The sequence below is a fragment of the Hippichthys cyanospilos genome, chromosome 12 (genome assembly GCF_059441005.1).
Source record: "Hippichthys cyanospilos isolate Australia breed blue-spotted pipefish chromosome 12, RoL_Hcya_1.0, whole genome shotgun sequence".
Classification (NCBI taxonomy): Eukaryota; Metazoa; Chordata; class Actinopteri; order Syngnathiformes; family Syngnathidae; genus Hippichthys; species Hippichthys cyanospilos.
In genome coordinates, this window is record NC_142380.1 from 1,997,772 (window position 1) to 2,014,000 (window position 16,229).

General features: G+C 37.4%; 2 protein-coding genes across 2 annotated transcripts; both read left to right on the forward strand.

Annotated features, from left to right (window-relative positions):
* The first annotated feature begins 4,210 nt into the window (after positions 1–4,210).
* On the forward strand, positions 4,211–6,370 carry rgs1 (regulator of G protein signaling 1). Its single transcript, XM_088430246.1, has 4 exons — positions 4,211–4,406; positions 4,585–4,669; positions 4,846–5,012; positions 5,771–6,370. The coding sequence occupies exons 1-4, from the start codon at positions 4,374–4,376 to the stop codon at positions 5,945–5,947; spliced, it is 462 nt and encodes a 153-aa protein (XP_088286372.1). The 5' UTR covers positions 4,211–4,373; the 3' UTR covers positions 5,948–6,370.
* Positions 6,371–9,872: 3,502 nt separating this feature from the next.
* LOC148414366 (uncharacterized) lies at positions 9,873–16,069 on the forward strand. Its single transcript, XM_088429433.1, has 8 exons — positions 9,873–10,016; positions 10,476–10,553; positions 10,626–10,687; positions 10,761–10,927; positions 11,006–11,136; positions 14,510–14,571; positions 15,160–15,326; positions 15,419–16,069. The coding sequence occupies exons 1-8, from the start codon at positions 9,910–9,912 to the stop codon at positions 15,596–15,598; spliced, it is 954 nt and encodes a 317-aa protein (XP_088285559.1). The 5' UTR covers positions 9,873–9,909; the 3' UTR covers positions 15,599–16,069.
* Positions 16,070–16,229: the final 160 nt, after the last annotated feature.

Genomic DNA, 16,229 nt, shown 5'->3' on the forward strand with positions numbered 1-16,229 from the left:
CAGAACATTATCACATAAACAAGGCCATCAATCGCGAATACTCATAAATTAAGAGAATGAGGAGTTATAACTCACCTCGGGAACGCGGAACCGTCGTGTCACTGCTCTGTCGTACGACGGATTGATTAACAAAAACACGTGTAGGTGCGTAATCGCGCAAACGTACTTAATCTTGGCAAGCGCCACTATGAGCTGCTAATCAATATTCATTTTCAGAGATTAGCGATGATGTTGTCATGGCAACATTTTTCTCAGAACTGAAAAGCAAGAGCAAGAATAATCAAGACTTTTTCACTCAACGACACACGTGCGCCCGATTTTGCAGGATCCAAATTAACAGCTGCTATATTTCCTAACAGCTTGCTTGTACACTATAAGCAGGTGTGTGCCCCAAAACATATATATATATATATATATATATATATATATATATATATATATATATATATATATATATATTAGTGCATATGTGTGTATACACGTCTTACAATATGGTGGGCACCGAAATATGGGTTTTACTGACTTTGTGGGAACCTCTTGTACTTGTGGGGACCATTTTAGTGGACCCCACAAGTCCAGACCTTATTTCGAGGGTCAAGACTTGGTTTTAGATCAAAGGTTTGGTTTGGATTATGGTCGAGGTTAAGATAACGATTAGGGTTAGGTAATCTCTTGTGGTGGGTAAGGTTAAGGGCAAAAAAAAAAAAAAAAAACATGATGTTGATGGGATGTCCCCACTATGATCGATAAAACACACTTGTGTTTGTGTGTGAACAAGTGCGCACCCTCGTTTTTTACTATATGGTGGGGACCAAATTCCAGGTTTTACTGTCTTTATGGGGGACCTCTTGTACTTGTGGGGACCATTTTGGTGGACCCTACAAGTCTAGGTCCGCTTTTAAAGTATAGGTCCGTATTGGATTCTGGTTGGGGTTAGGGTATGGGTTCGTTAATTAGTTTTCCAATCACCAACAAGGTTAGAAACCACTATATATATATATATATATATATATATATATATATATATATATATATATATATATATATATATATATATGTATATGTATATATATATATATGTATATATATATATATATGTATATGTATATATATATATATGTATATATATATATATATGTATATATATATATATGTATATATATATATATATATATATATGTATATATATATATATATATATATATATATGTATATATATATATATATATATATATATATATATATATATATGTATATATATATATATATATATATATGTATATATATATATATATATGTATATATATATATATATATACGTATATATATATATATATATATATATATATATGTATATATATATATATATATATAGCCAGTTAGCTAAAATGTTAGCTAGCTAATCAACCAGCATACTTTTAGCCATTGAATTCCATACTAGCTAACTAGCTTTTGAATGCCGAAAAAATATATTGAATGCGCTAGTAATAATGGGGAAAAAAAAATCACGGTCATGCTTGGAGTTCCGTTCGAGACTGTATGTCTCCTTGAGCTTGACTTAAGTACCTCTGTGCCGCATATACTGCCTTCTGTTACTACTACTACGTGGGGGCTAAACTCGTCAGGAATCCAGCAGAAAAGATGGGGAAAGGGTAATGAGCCATGACCACCACCTGCAAAAGCATACCATAAGAGCTTATTTCTTTTCGGCGGTTGTCTTTGTTCTAATTATCTCTCATTTCCTCCTGTCGTCTGTCCCATTTGCACAACGGCATGTGCCTTGATTCACACCATTAATGCTCACAAACTGGACAGGTTGAGATGTTTATTTTTGTTGTTAGCGATGCACTTTACTTTTCGACGCGTTCATCTTATCGCCCTGTGTGGGGCAGAACATTTATCCAAATTCTTGATGCCCTTCATGTTAACGTTGGATTTCAGATGAAATATCGCTTCAATTCACTTTCGTATGCCGGCCCTTCGGCAAATTCACATTTAAGGTACCAATTGTTCACCGTCTCGAAGCTGTCGCCTGCTACGTGATCCAAATTTTTGGGAGGTTTTGCTGACTCACGGCCGGGGGACATTGACCCAGACAAATACACCAAGATAGATTCGGTATCCAAAGACCGTGAATTTAGTCTCCGCCGTCCGTATAATCAGGCTCATAGTTTGTACCTTTTCCAGGTTTTTAAATTTACAATACTACCCCTCTCAGACAAAGTTGATGCCTTCAAAACACACAAAAAAATAGGAATGAATGCATTCTGCCTGAAACAAAACTTTCAGTTATAATGGCCTCAGCTCAGGGACCGAATCCTGTCAATGAACATATGTCAGAATTTTGCAGCAAGTGCAAGCTCCAGGCCAAACAACACCTCTATGAGAAAAGCTCAATTACATCGGGCCTGTAGAGATGTGTTAAGGTTTGTGTGTATTAGTATTAGCTACGAGCATAATATGCTGCACCTGCTTTGATTACTAATGGTGCAGTTTTTGCTTAAGTGGCGCTTAATGGACTCATTGGGCTATTATATGCCATACAGCTCCAAGGTTGGCTCCTTGCCACTCCACGTGTGTTTGTGTAGGACTTAAGTCGCTCTTCACTAAACCCCTCTCAAGTTAGATGCAGGAAAAATTCATGCAAAATGACTTTCTGCGAAGGGGTTCAAAATCCTATTCAACTTTGACACCTAATGGAGGTATAATACAAGGTGGAATAGCTGAAGAGAAAACGGTATTATTATGGTAGAAATGCTGAAGAGGACAACACTGCCCTCCTGTGTTCGATTTGAGGATTGCAAACAAACGCAGCCTGATAATAAAGTTATAATAGCAATTCTTTGCATATGTATGAGAGCAAAAAATAGGTGTATTTAATCAAGCGTTTAATTAATGGTTGCGTTGCCCTTCTTCCTCAAAGCTATGAATTCTTTTATTACGTTTATCTCCAAACTAAACATGATATTCATTACTATGGCCATCGTGTTTGCAGGGCTGTGCCTTTTTTGAAAATCAAATTCCTCAAGCTGGCGCGTGCACAGTCATGCAAATAAGGGCAGCACGGTATTTTCCATCACCTGTTCAGATTTCCATTCTCGGTCTGCGGTTAGGCAGGTGAGCGTGGTTCAAAAAGGATGTGTTTTGTGATTGACTGATGCAAGGGGAGCAGAAGAGAGAGAATCATCATGACCATGTCAATTTGCTAAACGTACAGCATCTTTGATGTTTTCGAAATCAGAGAATATTAAATGAATATGCAAATGCTCATAAGATGATGCAAAATTTCCGTGTACTCCACCGCAAGCTCGCTTAAAACAGATTGGAGCACTTCACTTCCTCAGTATACACGATGTCATCTCATTGTGCATGCTTCAATTAAATAAAATGTTGTGTATGACTCATGAAAATGTTATTTTAATCCATTTGAACAACATCCGGACTATAAGCTGCAAAGTTGTAAAATCAGATATTTACGCAGAAAGATATGGTAGTTTTATACCTTTTTATTCCATTTTTATTGAAAATAGTTTTTAAAATCAACATATAAGTGTCAAAATATAAACACATTGTCCTTTGAACTATTCAATACTGGGGACATATTTTCACTTTTTTTTTTTTTTTTAAGATCTTAGACATTCAATCCCAGATACTTAAGTATCGATTTCATACTTTAGTATCTGGAAATTAATGTCCTTAATGTACTTAAGTCATTGCTTAAGTACTCTTTAAAAAAAACGTGAAAATATGTCCCTGGCAATAAATGAGCTCATATATTTTGAAAACTTTTTGAAAACAGCCATTCATACACATTTTTTCAGCTCTGTTTCATAGTTGTTCCAAAAATTGACAGCTCGATACACACATTTGTTTTACTGGCGCACTGCCTCCTGGTGGCTAGCAAAATGGCACATTAGCCGCTCTAGACTAGAAGCTACAGGGCCCAAATCATGAGAAAAAAGTTGTGGCTTATAGACCGAAAAATACAGTATATATATATATATATATATATATATATATATATATATATATATATATATATATATATATATATATATATTAGAGAAACTCCATTGAGCACACAGGGGTCAAAAGGTGAGCTAGTGCTAAATCAGTGTCAAGCTTTCACCATTCCGAGGAGCAGCAGACGAGGAGGGCTAACCCCCCCTTAGAAAAGGCCGATTTGCATCCGCATTTTCATATCTTGCATTCATGTTGGGAAAGGGAATTTGTATTTGTTCAGTCACCTGTCTCCCTCATTTCCAAACAATCACATCGGTCTCCTCGCTACCTTCCTTGCGTCTTGGAGATGGCGGTAAAATGAGTTTACGTGCGTTTCATCATTCCTGCATTTACAAGCATTTACAGCAGCCATGTGGAAAACGCCGAGACGGATTTTGCTGTCTGTAAGTATTATTATGCAACTGAATATTCATTTTGGAAAGAAGGCTCCGCTTGAGACTTGATCTGTTTGTTTATAGTCCAGCCATTCGAATGAAGAATCACCAAATAACTGCTCCAATTGTTTTTATAATACATGAATATGCATATGTGCTATGATTCCATCGGACTGCTCTTTTCAAGGGTAGATTATGTTGCTTTCTCCAAGACCCGCTGGAGGACGTCTACTCTTGGAGTGAGTCGGTGGACAATGTCCTCGCTTGTAAAAGTGAGTGTCCCTCTTGGTTTTCGCGGCTCGATTAACCTTGGAGAACCCGCGGCGTCCGTTTCTAATGATATTTTGCGAGAAGAAAAAGGGTTCTCCGGGGTTAAGATGTTCTCGCCCTCATTTAGGTTGTTCTAGAATGCGCTTCGTCTCGACTTCCTGTTCTATTTGCTTCCCAGGCGGTCGGTCGGCGTTCCGAGAGTTCTTGCAGTCGGAGCACAGCGAGGAGAACATCCTGTTTTGGCTCGCGTGTGAGGAGTATAAAAAAATTAAGGATGTCCCGGAGATGATCTCTTCTGCCAACAGGATCTACTCGGAGTTTGTTCAAACCGAGGCACCCAAACAGGTACATGATGATGAAAAAGACTCTTCATTTGTTCCTAGGTCCGAATTATTGATTGTTGGTATGTGCCCTCCAGTTCGATACATTTGAACTCCGGGTCGAAAATATTCGAATGCTTATTAATCGCAATATAGTTATTATAGTTATTTTTTTTCTTCTTTCAAATGACCATCACTTTACTGCAGCGCCTACGGGATGTCCTGCAGTAACACTCCCACGCTCAGTCCCAAGGTGGAGTCTGAAGCAGTCTAACAGCCTGTTAATACTCGGTCTTGTTTTTGGCACTTTGGCTTCAAACTAAACCACTGCTCGTCTTTCTACATGGACAGCTCAATCAAATGTTATTTGTATAGCCCTGAATCACCGAATCGCTTCACAGATGAAAAAAGGTCATGTCGGGACTTCCTTTGAAAAAACAAGTCCTACAGAGACATCTTTTCAGTGTGAGGTACACAACAGCATCCCCTGTCTAAGCTCCCAGAAGAGGAAGGAAAAAACTCAAAAACCCCAATTTGGGGAAAATTAGAAACCTTCAGAAGGTACCACAGGTGGGAGGAGCCCCCTTCCACCCCCACAGGTTGAAATGGATCTATTAGGCTCATGTGTATCTATTTCTCTGACATTTTTGGTTGTAACCAATCGCGACAGCTGTTTTCTTAGTTGGCTCATGTGACTTTCGTTATGTCGCGCCCTGGGAAACTGCGAAGATGGATGTCCGAACTGTTGTTGAAATGACTTTGTCCGAAACGGTTTGATTTCAGATCAACATAGATTGCGGTACCAGGGAAAAAATTACAAAGAACATCTCCCAGCCGACGTCGACTTCCTTCGACTCGGCTCAGAAGCTTATCTACTGTCTGATGGCCAGAGATTGCTACCCGCGCTTCCTCAAGTCGGACATCTATCAAGGACTCCTGAAAAAAAGTGACGTAAGGTGACTGTCTTAAAAGCAGCGGACGTGCGGAATTGCTCACGCTTTTGTTTTCCGTAGTAGCACTGAGTGTGATCTCAGGATTTCTCTTGATGTTCTCGACCTGTTTATTTCAGTAGACGCTCTCATGTTCTGCCCGTGTCGCTTTTATTTATTAAGCGAAGGTTATGAAAAGTATTTGAAGAGATTGTGAGCCGAGATTTATATTCTCTGCCCATTCCACTATCATAAAAACACCCTCTTAAGTATTATCAACATATAATTCAATTAAATTTAATACACGCTCCCACATTTTGTTTCCAGATAGATTTGTGACGTATTGAACTCGATACAAACATTTTATTCCAAACTAGAAGGTTCAAGCAGAGTTGAAGTGAGGTTCACACTGAAATTATGTCAATTTAGGATGCTAACAAACGATTTAATGGTATACGACACCGCTTGCTAGTTTTTACCGGTGGCTCAGGCGCTGTTACAGATATGCCTAGCTTAAATTAGCTGCTAGCTAGCAGCTACACAACTATAAAAGCACAGTCTTCTTCCAGTTGCTCATTTGGACACGATTAGAGATTTTTTAATAAAATACAATCTATGTGCGGCCCTTTGTAAAAGATTGATCAAAATTCCCTGAGGTCGGTATGTTACACAACAAGAAGGGATTCCCAATCTATAATGTGGTTAAATCATCACAGGGAAATTTTATTTTGCAGGCAGTTGCATTTTTTTCCTTGTTGATGATTTCAATAACAAATGATGGATGCATTTGCTGTGCAGGTAGTTTTTATTTTTAAATACAGTCAGTGCCCATGCAAATTGAAACAACCTTGTAATCTGTACTGCTAAGACCTTTAGGATTAAGGTGCGTGTGTGTGTGTGTGTGTGTGTGACAATCTTTTGTATTTATTTTATTTATTATTATTTATTGTGTTATTATTTATTTATATTTTAAATATAATATTTACTTTTATTCCATTTTAATTCAACAATTTTATTATAAATTTAAATATATATAATAAATTTAAAATATAGATATAAATTTAAATGTTACTATAAATTTAAATTATACTATAGTGCATTTAAATTAAAATCTAGATTTATATATATACTAATGTTTATGTATGCTTATTTATTACATCTTTTTGTATGCCTTGTGGTTAGATTATCAGAAGGGAAGTTTTCCTTTGCTGGCAGTTGCATTTTTTTTTTGATGATGATTTCAATAACAAATGATGGACACTTTTGCGGTGCTGGTGGGTTGTTTTTTTTTGTTTTTTTTTCCCATATTTGTCAGTGCCCAAGCAAATAAAAAACAGCCTTGTAAATTGTACTGCTGAGACCCTTAGGATTAAGATGTGTGACAAACCTTTAATGAGCAAATGCAATAAAGGAATATAACCTCAAAGAAATTTTATGCATGATTTTATTTTTACAGCTTTTTTCCCATCCAAGATTGGAAAATGGCGTTATGCACATTTTGATCTACTACCTTGCAGGATTTGTTTTCTGACATTTAGCGGCTGATCAGTCAAAATGAGACTCTTTTCAGGAGTTCACCACCCTAACTTTTTTTTTTTTGCAAACACATCCACGCTGATCAAAAAGAGGATGGGATGAGTGAAATGAAAATTTATTGATGAGGAGGAAGTGAGTGACGCTGACATTTAATGGAGGAAGCGGAATAAAAAGTCTTACATAAGTTTGTATCACGGCAACTGATAAACTTTTGCATTTCACCCCGTACTGACGTCTGTCCTCTGTCAACAAGCTAACAACCATTGACCACAAACCATAAATTGAATAACTACGTATTGATGGAGATGTTATTTTTTTTTCATTTAAATTATTTTAACGTTTAAACTCCGGGAAAATAATCTCATTTGGTACATTTGTTATCGCATTTACCACCATGATTTTTTTCCTCATTCCACAAATCAGATTTTGAAGAAGCAATTTTGACTTAGTCAAAATATTCACAGCATTCTGATTTCCATATTTTCCGCACTATAACGCGCACCGTCAACGAATAGCCTATTTTAAAACGCCTTTCACATATAAGGCGCACCGCATTATAAGGCGCATAGAATAGAAACAACAGTAGTGGCTGGGGTTGCCTTATGCGTCCACTAGATGGAGCTGCGCTAAAGGCTGCCCATCTTGCCTCGATCTTTTCACTCAAAATGGCGTCACCTTTGCTCAAGGCTCAGCTAACAAAAGAATAAAAAAAGAATCAAACCATAACGTGTTATGATTCACATTTTGTATACCAAACTGTTCCAATAATAATTCTTCATAATGCCAATGAATAAGTATTAACTCATTCACTAGCTGACCGCTTCAATTGGATCTTCAACATCTTTATGCGCCAATGGTAGAGAATGAGGTTATCTACAATTCAAGAAATGTTTAAATAATGAAAAAAAATATGTATTTATTTATTTATTTTGCGGTCGAAGGGATTGAATGTGATCCCCAGAGGTTTTCTTCCTCTTCTTGTGCTGGCCCTGAGTTGTTTCGAATATGCACACACACAGAATACAAATATGTTTTCCTATATTTGAACGTTTAAATAGACAATAGCAAAGTTTGTGGGAGTTGAAAATGCAAATGTTGGTCATTGTTGATCGTTATGTGTTTGTAAAAGCTACTTGGCTGAAAATAAAATGTACAAGACCCCTGACCGCCACCGAGGCCAAACAGTCCTGAACACACGATGTTCAAGATGATGCTTTTCTATTCCAGCCTTGTGAATTGCTCTCCATCTGCTTGCTCTGCTTTGTCACTCACCAGTGTAACCACCTGCCGCCATTTCACTTTTTATTTGCGAGTTTCCATTGAAAGGATTAATGCAAAAATCCAGGGAAATGCATGATTAAATATCCAGTTTTCAATTCGTCCAAAATTGTCAATATTTTCCATTTTCAATGGCAGTAAATGAGCCCGACATGGGCTAAATTTGACATCTGCCTGGTGCACCTCTCAACCTCCTCTTTGCAAGCATTTAGAAGGGATGCCAAGATGGCATTTTGAAAGTTGACATATTTTGACTATCTGTGCAATATTTTAGCCTCCTAGTGTTTTTTTTAAATGTTTTTCCTTTGATATCACACATGAAAAAACAGCTAAAAGCCTAAGTTGGGTCAAAATTTCCCCCAGGGGTTAATGGTACATTTATTTAATGAGTTTTGGCACTTTCGGTCCTCAATGGAGAACAAATGACTATTTTTACTGTAAAACTTTGGTGAAATTACTAGTGACGTATTATTTGGGAAATGGAGATTCAGTGGTGTGTGACTGACACCTGTCCCCCACAGTGGTGCCGTTTCGGTTTTGTTTTGTCAATTTGTAGCACGTTTTGCCTTTTGAGTTTTTTGGGGGTTTTGTTGCATTTGTTTTGTTTTTTCATTTGTTTTTTTGTTTGCATCCATGAGGTTTTTGTGATTTTTTTTGGTTTTTCATTTAATGTGTTTGCATTTTTTGCTTGCTGTAGTTTTTCTATTGTTGTTTGTTTATGCTCTACTAATCACACAGCTCAAGCTATTCAGCTATCCACCTCCATATGTTTTTTTTTTTTTTTTTTGTTTGCCTTCCTTTTGTTGTTGCGGCGCGTCAATCACAGAACAAAATGGTTACCGCCGTCTTTTCAAATCTGGAGGAAACCAGATCTTGTAAGTTCGACCTTCATTTCATATGTTCTTCGTCGTGACAAACATTTGCCTATCTTCTTTCCACTGCCGCATTTGCATCTTCAGACATGACATCAAACAATAAAGCGCGTTGGTAAGTTTCAATACGTGGAGTCGCAGCTGCATTTGCGTAATTTTCAACTTCCTCTTTTCTCCTGTGGTTAGCCCAGAACGAAGCTATGACGCTCATACCTCTCTCCCGCCGCTCATATAAAAGTTCCAGCAGATTGACGAAACGGTGTGAGACTTTTCTTTTTTTCCGGAGCCGCTCGACACAAGCTCGTACATGCGTGCGCCAAACTCAAGTTGTTCATCACTGCCATGCCACATGTCAAATCCCGTCGACCAATTGCACAGCATGGACGCGGACAAAAAGAAACAGGCGACAGTGAGGTGAGTTATTGTTTATTGTTTCCTGCAATATTTTGCATTCAAATTTCCCACTACATGATATTCTACATTCCATTATTAGCGCCATTGTCTCTGTTTGTTTTTCATTGCTATTTACTTATTATTGTTTTTTACCTATTACTTATTACTATATTACTTATTACGTACTTATTCTTTACTCGATTATGGAACATTACTATATTACTTATTACGTACTTATTTACTCGATTATGGAACATTACTATATTACTTATTACGTACTTATTATTTACTCGATTATGAAACGTAGTCTGCTGTTCAGGAAGTGAATGGAATAAGAATTTCATTGTGTGTATATATATGACAATAAATGAATGTGTATATATATATATATATATATATATATATATATATATATATATATATATATATATATATATATATATATACTTAAAAAAAATATGACGGTGTTGATGTGGACAGGGAAGGAAGCCTAAAGTCACGGCTGCAGTGTAGATCCTTTCAAGGATCGAACCCAAGAGGAAAAAAGGCCAATAAAAAGTGAGTAAAAATGAGCAGAGGAGTCCAAATGAGATTTTAGTAACGTTTTTTTGGTATTTTTACAATTTGAAGACTTTGTTTTGAAGAACTGTCCCAGTGGTCACACTCCCTTGAGAAACTTATGGCATCCAAATGTAAGTTCATGCTTTTGTCCCACAGTGTTCCCGTTGAATTTTTACCTACTGACCTTCCTTCTTCATTTTTTAGATGGAACCAAAATATTCCAGGCCTTCCTGAAGTCGGAGTTCAGCGACGAAAACATTGAATTTTGGTTGGTCTGCGAGGAGTACAAAAAAATCAGGTCCTCCTCCAGGATGACATGCAAGGCGGAGAAAATCTTCAAACATTACATCCAGGCCGAAGCTCCTCGAGAGGTGCGCGCACCTTGGCTGATATTTAATGGATGTGGAAGATGGGAGTGCGCGTTGTAAATCCCTCTTGTCTGTCCTTAGATCAACATCGATCACAAGACCAGAGAGTTGATCAGGCGAAATATGAAAACGGGCGGCGCGGGGTGCTTTGATGAGGCCCAGAGGATTGTCTTTGCGCTGATGGAGAGGGATTCTTACCCCCGTTTTCTCAGGTCTGACATCTACAGGGCTTTTCTGGACTCCTTCTGAATCAGTGATGATGTGAATATACGTATGGGATATGGAAGCAACATGATTGGCCGCCTGAGTGGAGGTTAGCGTCCTCGCCAATGGAGTGTCGGCCGGGGACTCTTTTTAGACCGAAACCGAATGTGACGTCGGCCGAAGTTGCTGATGTGCTGAACGATACTGTGAGGCCTCGCTACTTCGCGCCTCACCTATCGCGCCCTCGGTGCATCGCAGATTTTTTTTTCATGAAGAAAAAAAGCTACTGTGTATCTCTGAGAATATGGATTCAACCCAGAAGGCAGAGCTTTGTGCATTATAATATACAGTGTTCTCCTTGTATATGGTTACAATCCTAAAAATACCTGCAGTAACCAAAATCGGTGAAGTAGAGATTGACGTTGTTTTTTATTTATTTTTTGCTTTTGTTCCCTTTTTTTGTCTTTTTTTTTTGTTGAAAAAATAAATACATTTTTTCTGTCTAGTATATATATATATATATATATATATATATATATATATATATATATATATATATATATATATATATATATATATATATATATATAAAAATTGCTATTTTTTTGATTGACCTGACTGTAAATGAGGATAAGTTGCATAGAAACAGTGATGGTCATAAAGGAACTTTCACGAAAGAGTGAAGCAAAGCAAACCGCAATGTAGCAAAGCAACACTGTCGCTAGAAAATTTTGGGTCTTTTTTTTTTTTTATTCTTTCAATCCATTGTGTAGAATTTTGAGGTCTTCTATATCATTCTCGCAGTATTCTTTAAAGTTGTTACACTCCTGATAGTGTGATAACTAAGTGGCCATGCCATTTTGGCCTGTTGTCACCATGTGGGTGAAATTTCAGCTCCCTACTGTCTTATTTCAATGTTTTCCCTATGACATAAAATGCCTTTAATGTAAAGAGCAAAAGATTGGCCAAAATACATAACAAGGGCTAATATTTACTCTCTCATTAGATTGGAAAAGTTTGATTTTCTTTTTAAACGCATTCAAGGTTTACTTTGATGTCTTGCATTTTTCTTCAGTAATTCTTATTGTGTGGTATTTTTCAATAAACTAAATACCTCAAACGATGAAAGATGTTTTCCACATTTGCAACGCCTCCAAAAACCCGGTAAATACAAGGAGGCCATTATCTAAATCAGCAAATTTTTTGACTCGAGGGCCTCAAAGGGTTCAAAAATTTGACAAATGGGCCGGACCAGGATCGGATGAATGGAGTAATTTGATAATCATAATAGAAAAAAATGGGGTATTTCAATAGAAAATGACCCGTGTTATTCATTCTGTGTATTTAACTATTTATTGTAAAGACTCTTTTTTTTTTTTTTTCAAGTTCGGCGGTTAAAAAGTTTACATGGCCGCGTTTGGCCCACGGGCCGTAGTTTTTCCACGCCCGGTCTAAATCCACAAATCCACGTGAGAGCATAAACAACCTGCACGTGAACAACTTTGATGTCGAAAATATGCGCGACTCATTGAGCGTTTTTCAACCATGTCATCGGACCTTCACGGTGTTAAAAATCTTTCCAAATCTTCGCCGCCGGGCACTTCGTCTAAGTCCATTTTTAATCTTTTAATTGCGGCTAATCTGAGTTGCTCCCCATAAACCGAAGTAAAGAAACAACGTGCATTTGTATCATGAAAAATGTGCCACAACAAACGCTTATCCTGTGACAGATACGAGGAGGAACTGCAAAGGCCCACATCCGCATTTGGTATCACTTGTCATCCTTGTGATCGCACACACCCTGGTTCAGACACACTGATGATTAACGCGCAAGATATCTGTTTTACGGAGAGGAAACTAGGGCGAATGAAATGAAAATCGACAAATATACTTTGAGAACAATTTTGAGGACAGCAATCTCAACAAATATCTTTCTTAAATATATTTTTCCTTCCTTAACAGTGCAGAAGTTCCACCCTTAGTTTGTTTATATTTTTGTTTTTCTTCAAATGGTTGGTAACCCTAGCCCTACCCCCCCCCCCCCCCCCCAACTTGACGCACTTACTATATCTATAAAAATTGTATAAGCATCCAAAATCTGTATTTTTTTTTACTTTAACAACAGGAAAAAGCAATATAAATCCACTTCCAGCAACTGTTATTTTTTACAGCGTTTATACGGGTTACAGCTTAGTCTAAAACAGAAAAAAAATAAAAAAATAACACAAGAGCATCAAAGTTCCTGATACAACAAAAAGATGAATATTCTAAATTTTATTGCAATTACACCCCCCCCCCCCCCCCCCCACACACACACACACACACACACACACTGCAATAACGGGATACATTTTTAGCAGTAAAAAGTTACTGTTTTGTGAAAATGGCATAATTTGTGCTCAGGTAACAACCAATCACAGCTCACCTTGGGAACGCCACGTGACCAAACCTAGGAAACAGGTGAGCTATGATTGATCGCTTCCTGATCTCTGAGCATTTTTTGTTCAGTGGCAAAATCCATTTTTAAAGGTAATCATTTTACATGCACAATAAAAACATTCTGAAATGAAATTTAGATCAAATGTGTACTTTTGACTGCGGAAAATGGCTAAAAATACCCGGTTCAAATACCCCTGCTGATCATGAATAGCACAAAGAAAACCCTCTTTGAATTGTCAATAAAGCGCTGACCTCTTGAAACTCATGATCACTTGACGTCTGACTAAGATTAGCGTTTGTATTTGCAGCCAAATGACGCAGACGCCTTTTTAATGCGTTAAGTAGGTTAGAGTTAGGATCAATGTAATGGTGAGGGGTGATAGTAGATCTACGGATAATCGATAAGGACGCATGATTTTTTTCGGACACACTTGAAAATCTGTGCGCATGTCAACAAATATTGAAAAAAAAAATAGCAAATTGCCTGTGGCTGAGAAAGAAGCGTGATGTCTTGACATCACAGTCGTATTGGATGCAAGCTCCGCCTCCTCTGGTTTGCCAGTCAGACAGGGTCAAGCCATGAAGCTGTGAGGATATCAATCGTTTTTTTTTCATATATGGTTATGCAAACGGTTGCCATCTGCAAAACAGAATAAAGAGGCGGACCGGTTCTCTGTTTGACAATGGATGGACTTAGAAAAACATCCCTTGACCTTCTGACCCTAAAGAGAATGTGAGTACTTTGTTGCACAATTTCTTTCGAATAAGGAAATGGGCCTCATGATTCATTTTCTGCAGACACAAAGCCTGGAAGCCCAAAATACATGTTTTCATCCAGAACCCTTCACCGTGGGCTACGATCAACAGGTACTTGGCTTTTATTCATAGTCCATGTAAATATACAATATTATATCATATATTTGGGGGCTTTTTTCTGTACAGTGAAATGAAAAGTGAAAGAAGGCCAGTGGAAACGTCTCTTGAGGTGCTTCTTTCCCAAAAAGGTATTTTCTGAATCGAATTCCTTGTAATAACAAAAAGAATACTGGACTTTAAAAGTTGAAACCTGTATTTTGTCTTATTGTATAATTGCCTTGAAAAGGAATATGAACATTTTACTGCTAAAAATGTGGGGATAAATTTAGCATCCTTTTTTATCGCCTCACTATTCTTACATTTAAATGATATTTTACATTTTATTGGAAGTGAACTTCAACTAATTAAAGCTTCGCTTATGTTTAGTGTGCATACATTGTGCATAAATAGCACTTGAAATTTTGGGGGGGAGGGGCAATATTTTTCTATATATATATTTATATATATATATATATATTTATATATATATATATATATATTATATATATATATATATTATATATATATATGTGTTTATAAAAAACAACAGTTTTTTTTTTTTTTATTATTGGCATGTTTTTTATGTGTCACTGATAACCAGTAAATGCAAAGAATTTTGAAAAATATTTTTTCAATGAGAGTTTGTTTTGGTCGGCAATTCCTATTGTAACATTATATCGTGATAGTTTTTTTGACCAAAACCTTTCACTCTTTTGATTTTGGGGGGAAAACAAAAGTTGGACAGACAGCCTTTCGGGACTTTCTGAAGTCCGAATTCTGTGAGGAAAACTTGGACTTTTGGCTGGCCTGTCAAGACTTCAAAACCTTGGACGGACCGGACGAGCGTAAACAGAGGGCGTCGGACATTTACGAAGAATTTATTTGCAACGAATCCCCTTCGCAGGTAAACAACTCTTTGACATGACGTTTTGGGAATGACCTTTGCAGTGTATGTCCAAAGTATCTGCGTAAACATACATGAAATGCCTTCATCAGGTCAACTTAGATTTTGACACGAAAGACTCCATCAGACAAAATCTCCAACAGCCTGCTGCGTCCTGTTTCACGGCGGCGCAGATGAAAATCTACAATCTGATGGAGAACGGATCCTTCCCGCGCTTCGTTCAATCGGAACACTGCAAAGCTCTGCTCAAGTGCCAAGTGACGGGACACTAGAGACGCTCCTAAGCATAAAGGACGAATCTACGCTAATCGGCCTCGTACAAAGGCGTCATCGGACGCAAAGGACAGGCACAGGCACGTTTTCCTGCAATTGAAATATGACGCCGCTCGATACTATGAAGATATGACACGCACTGAGCACCATCAGTTCCTGGTCTCCTCATTAAGGGCTCCGAGCGTGCTCAAGTTTATCCCAGGTGGCTTGGGACGAGAAATTGTCTTCAACACAAAGAAGACAAAAACGACGCTCATCAATCAACATTCGACGGCCGACCCGCCTTCGGTTGCTGCTTTAGACACTTCTCCGACTTTTTTGTGTAAGGAATGGTGTGAGATGGACAAGGACTGCATAGATGCATTGCAGTACATGCTAGGAGATAAAACACATAATGATAACCTAATGTATGATTTCTTACACAATTATTTATGACCTATTACCGTCACTTCAAAGTAATTAGTTACAATATTACTGCATTTGAAATGTAATGCATTACACTACTATTGCATTCATTTTATACTACACTTACCAACGTAACTGGGAATGTGGATTTGTCATTCTAAATGTAGTGGTTATTACTGCTATTGCTGGAAATTTTAATGTTATTATTATCATTTTTTTATTTAC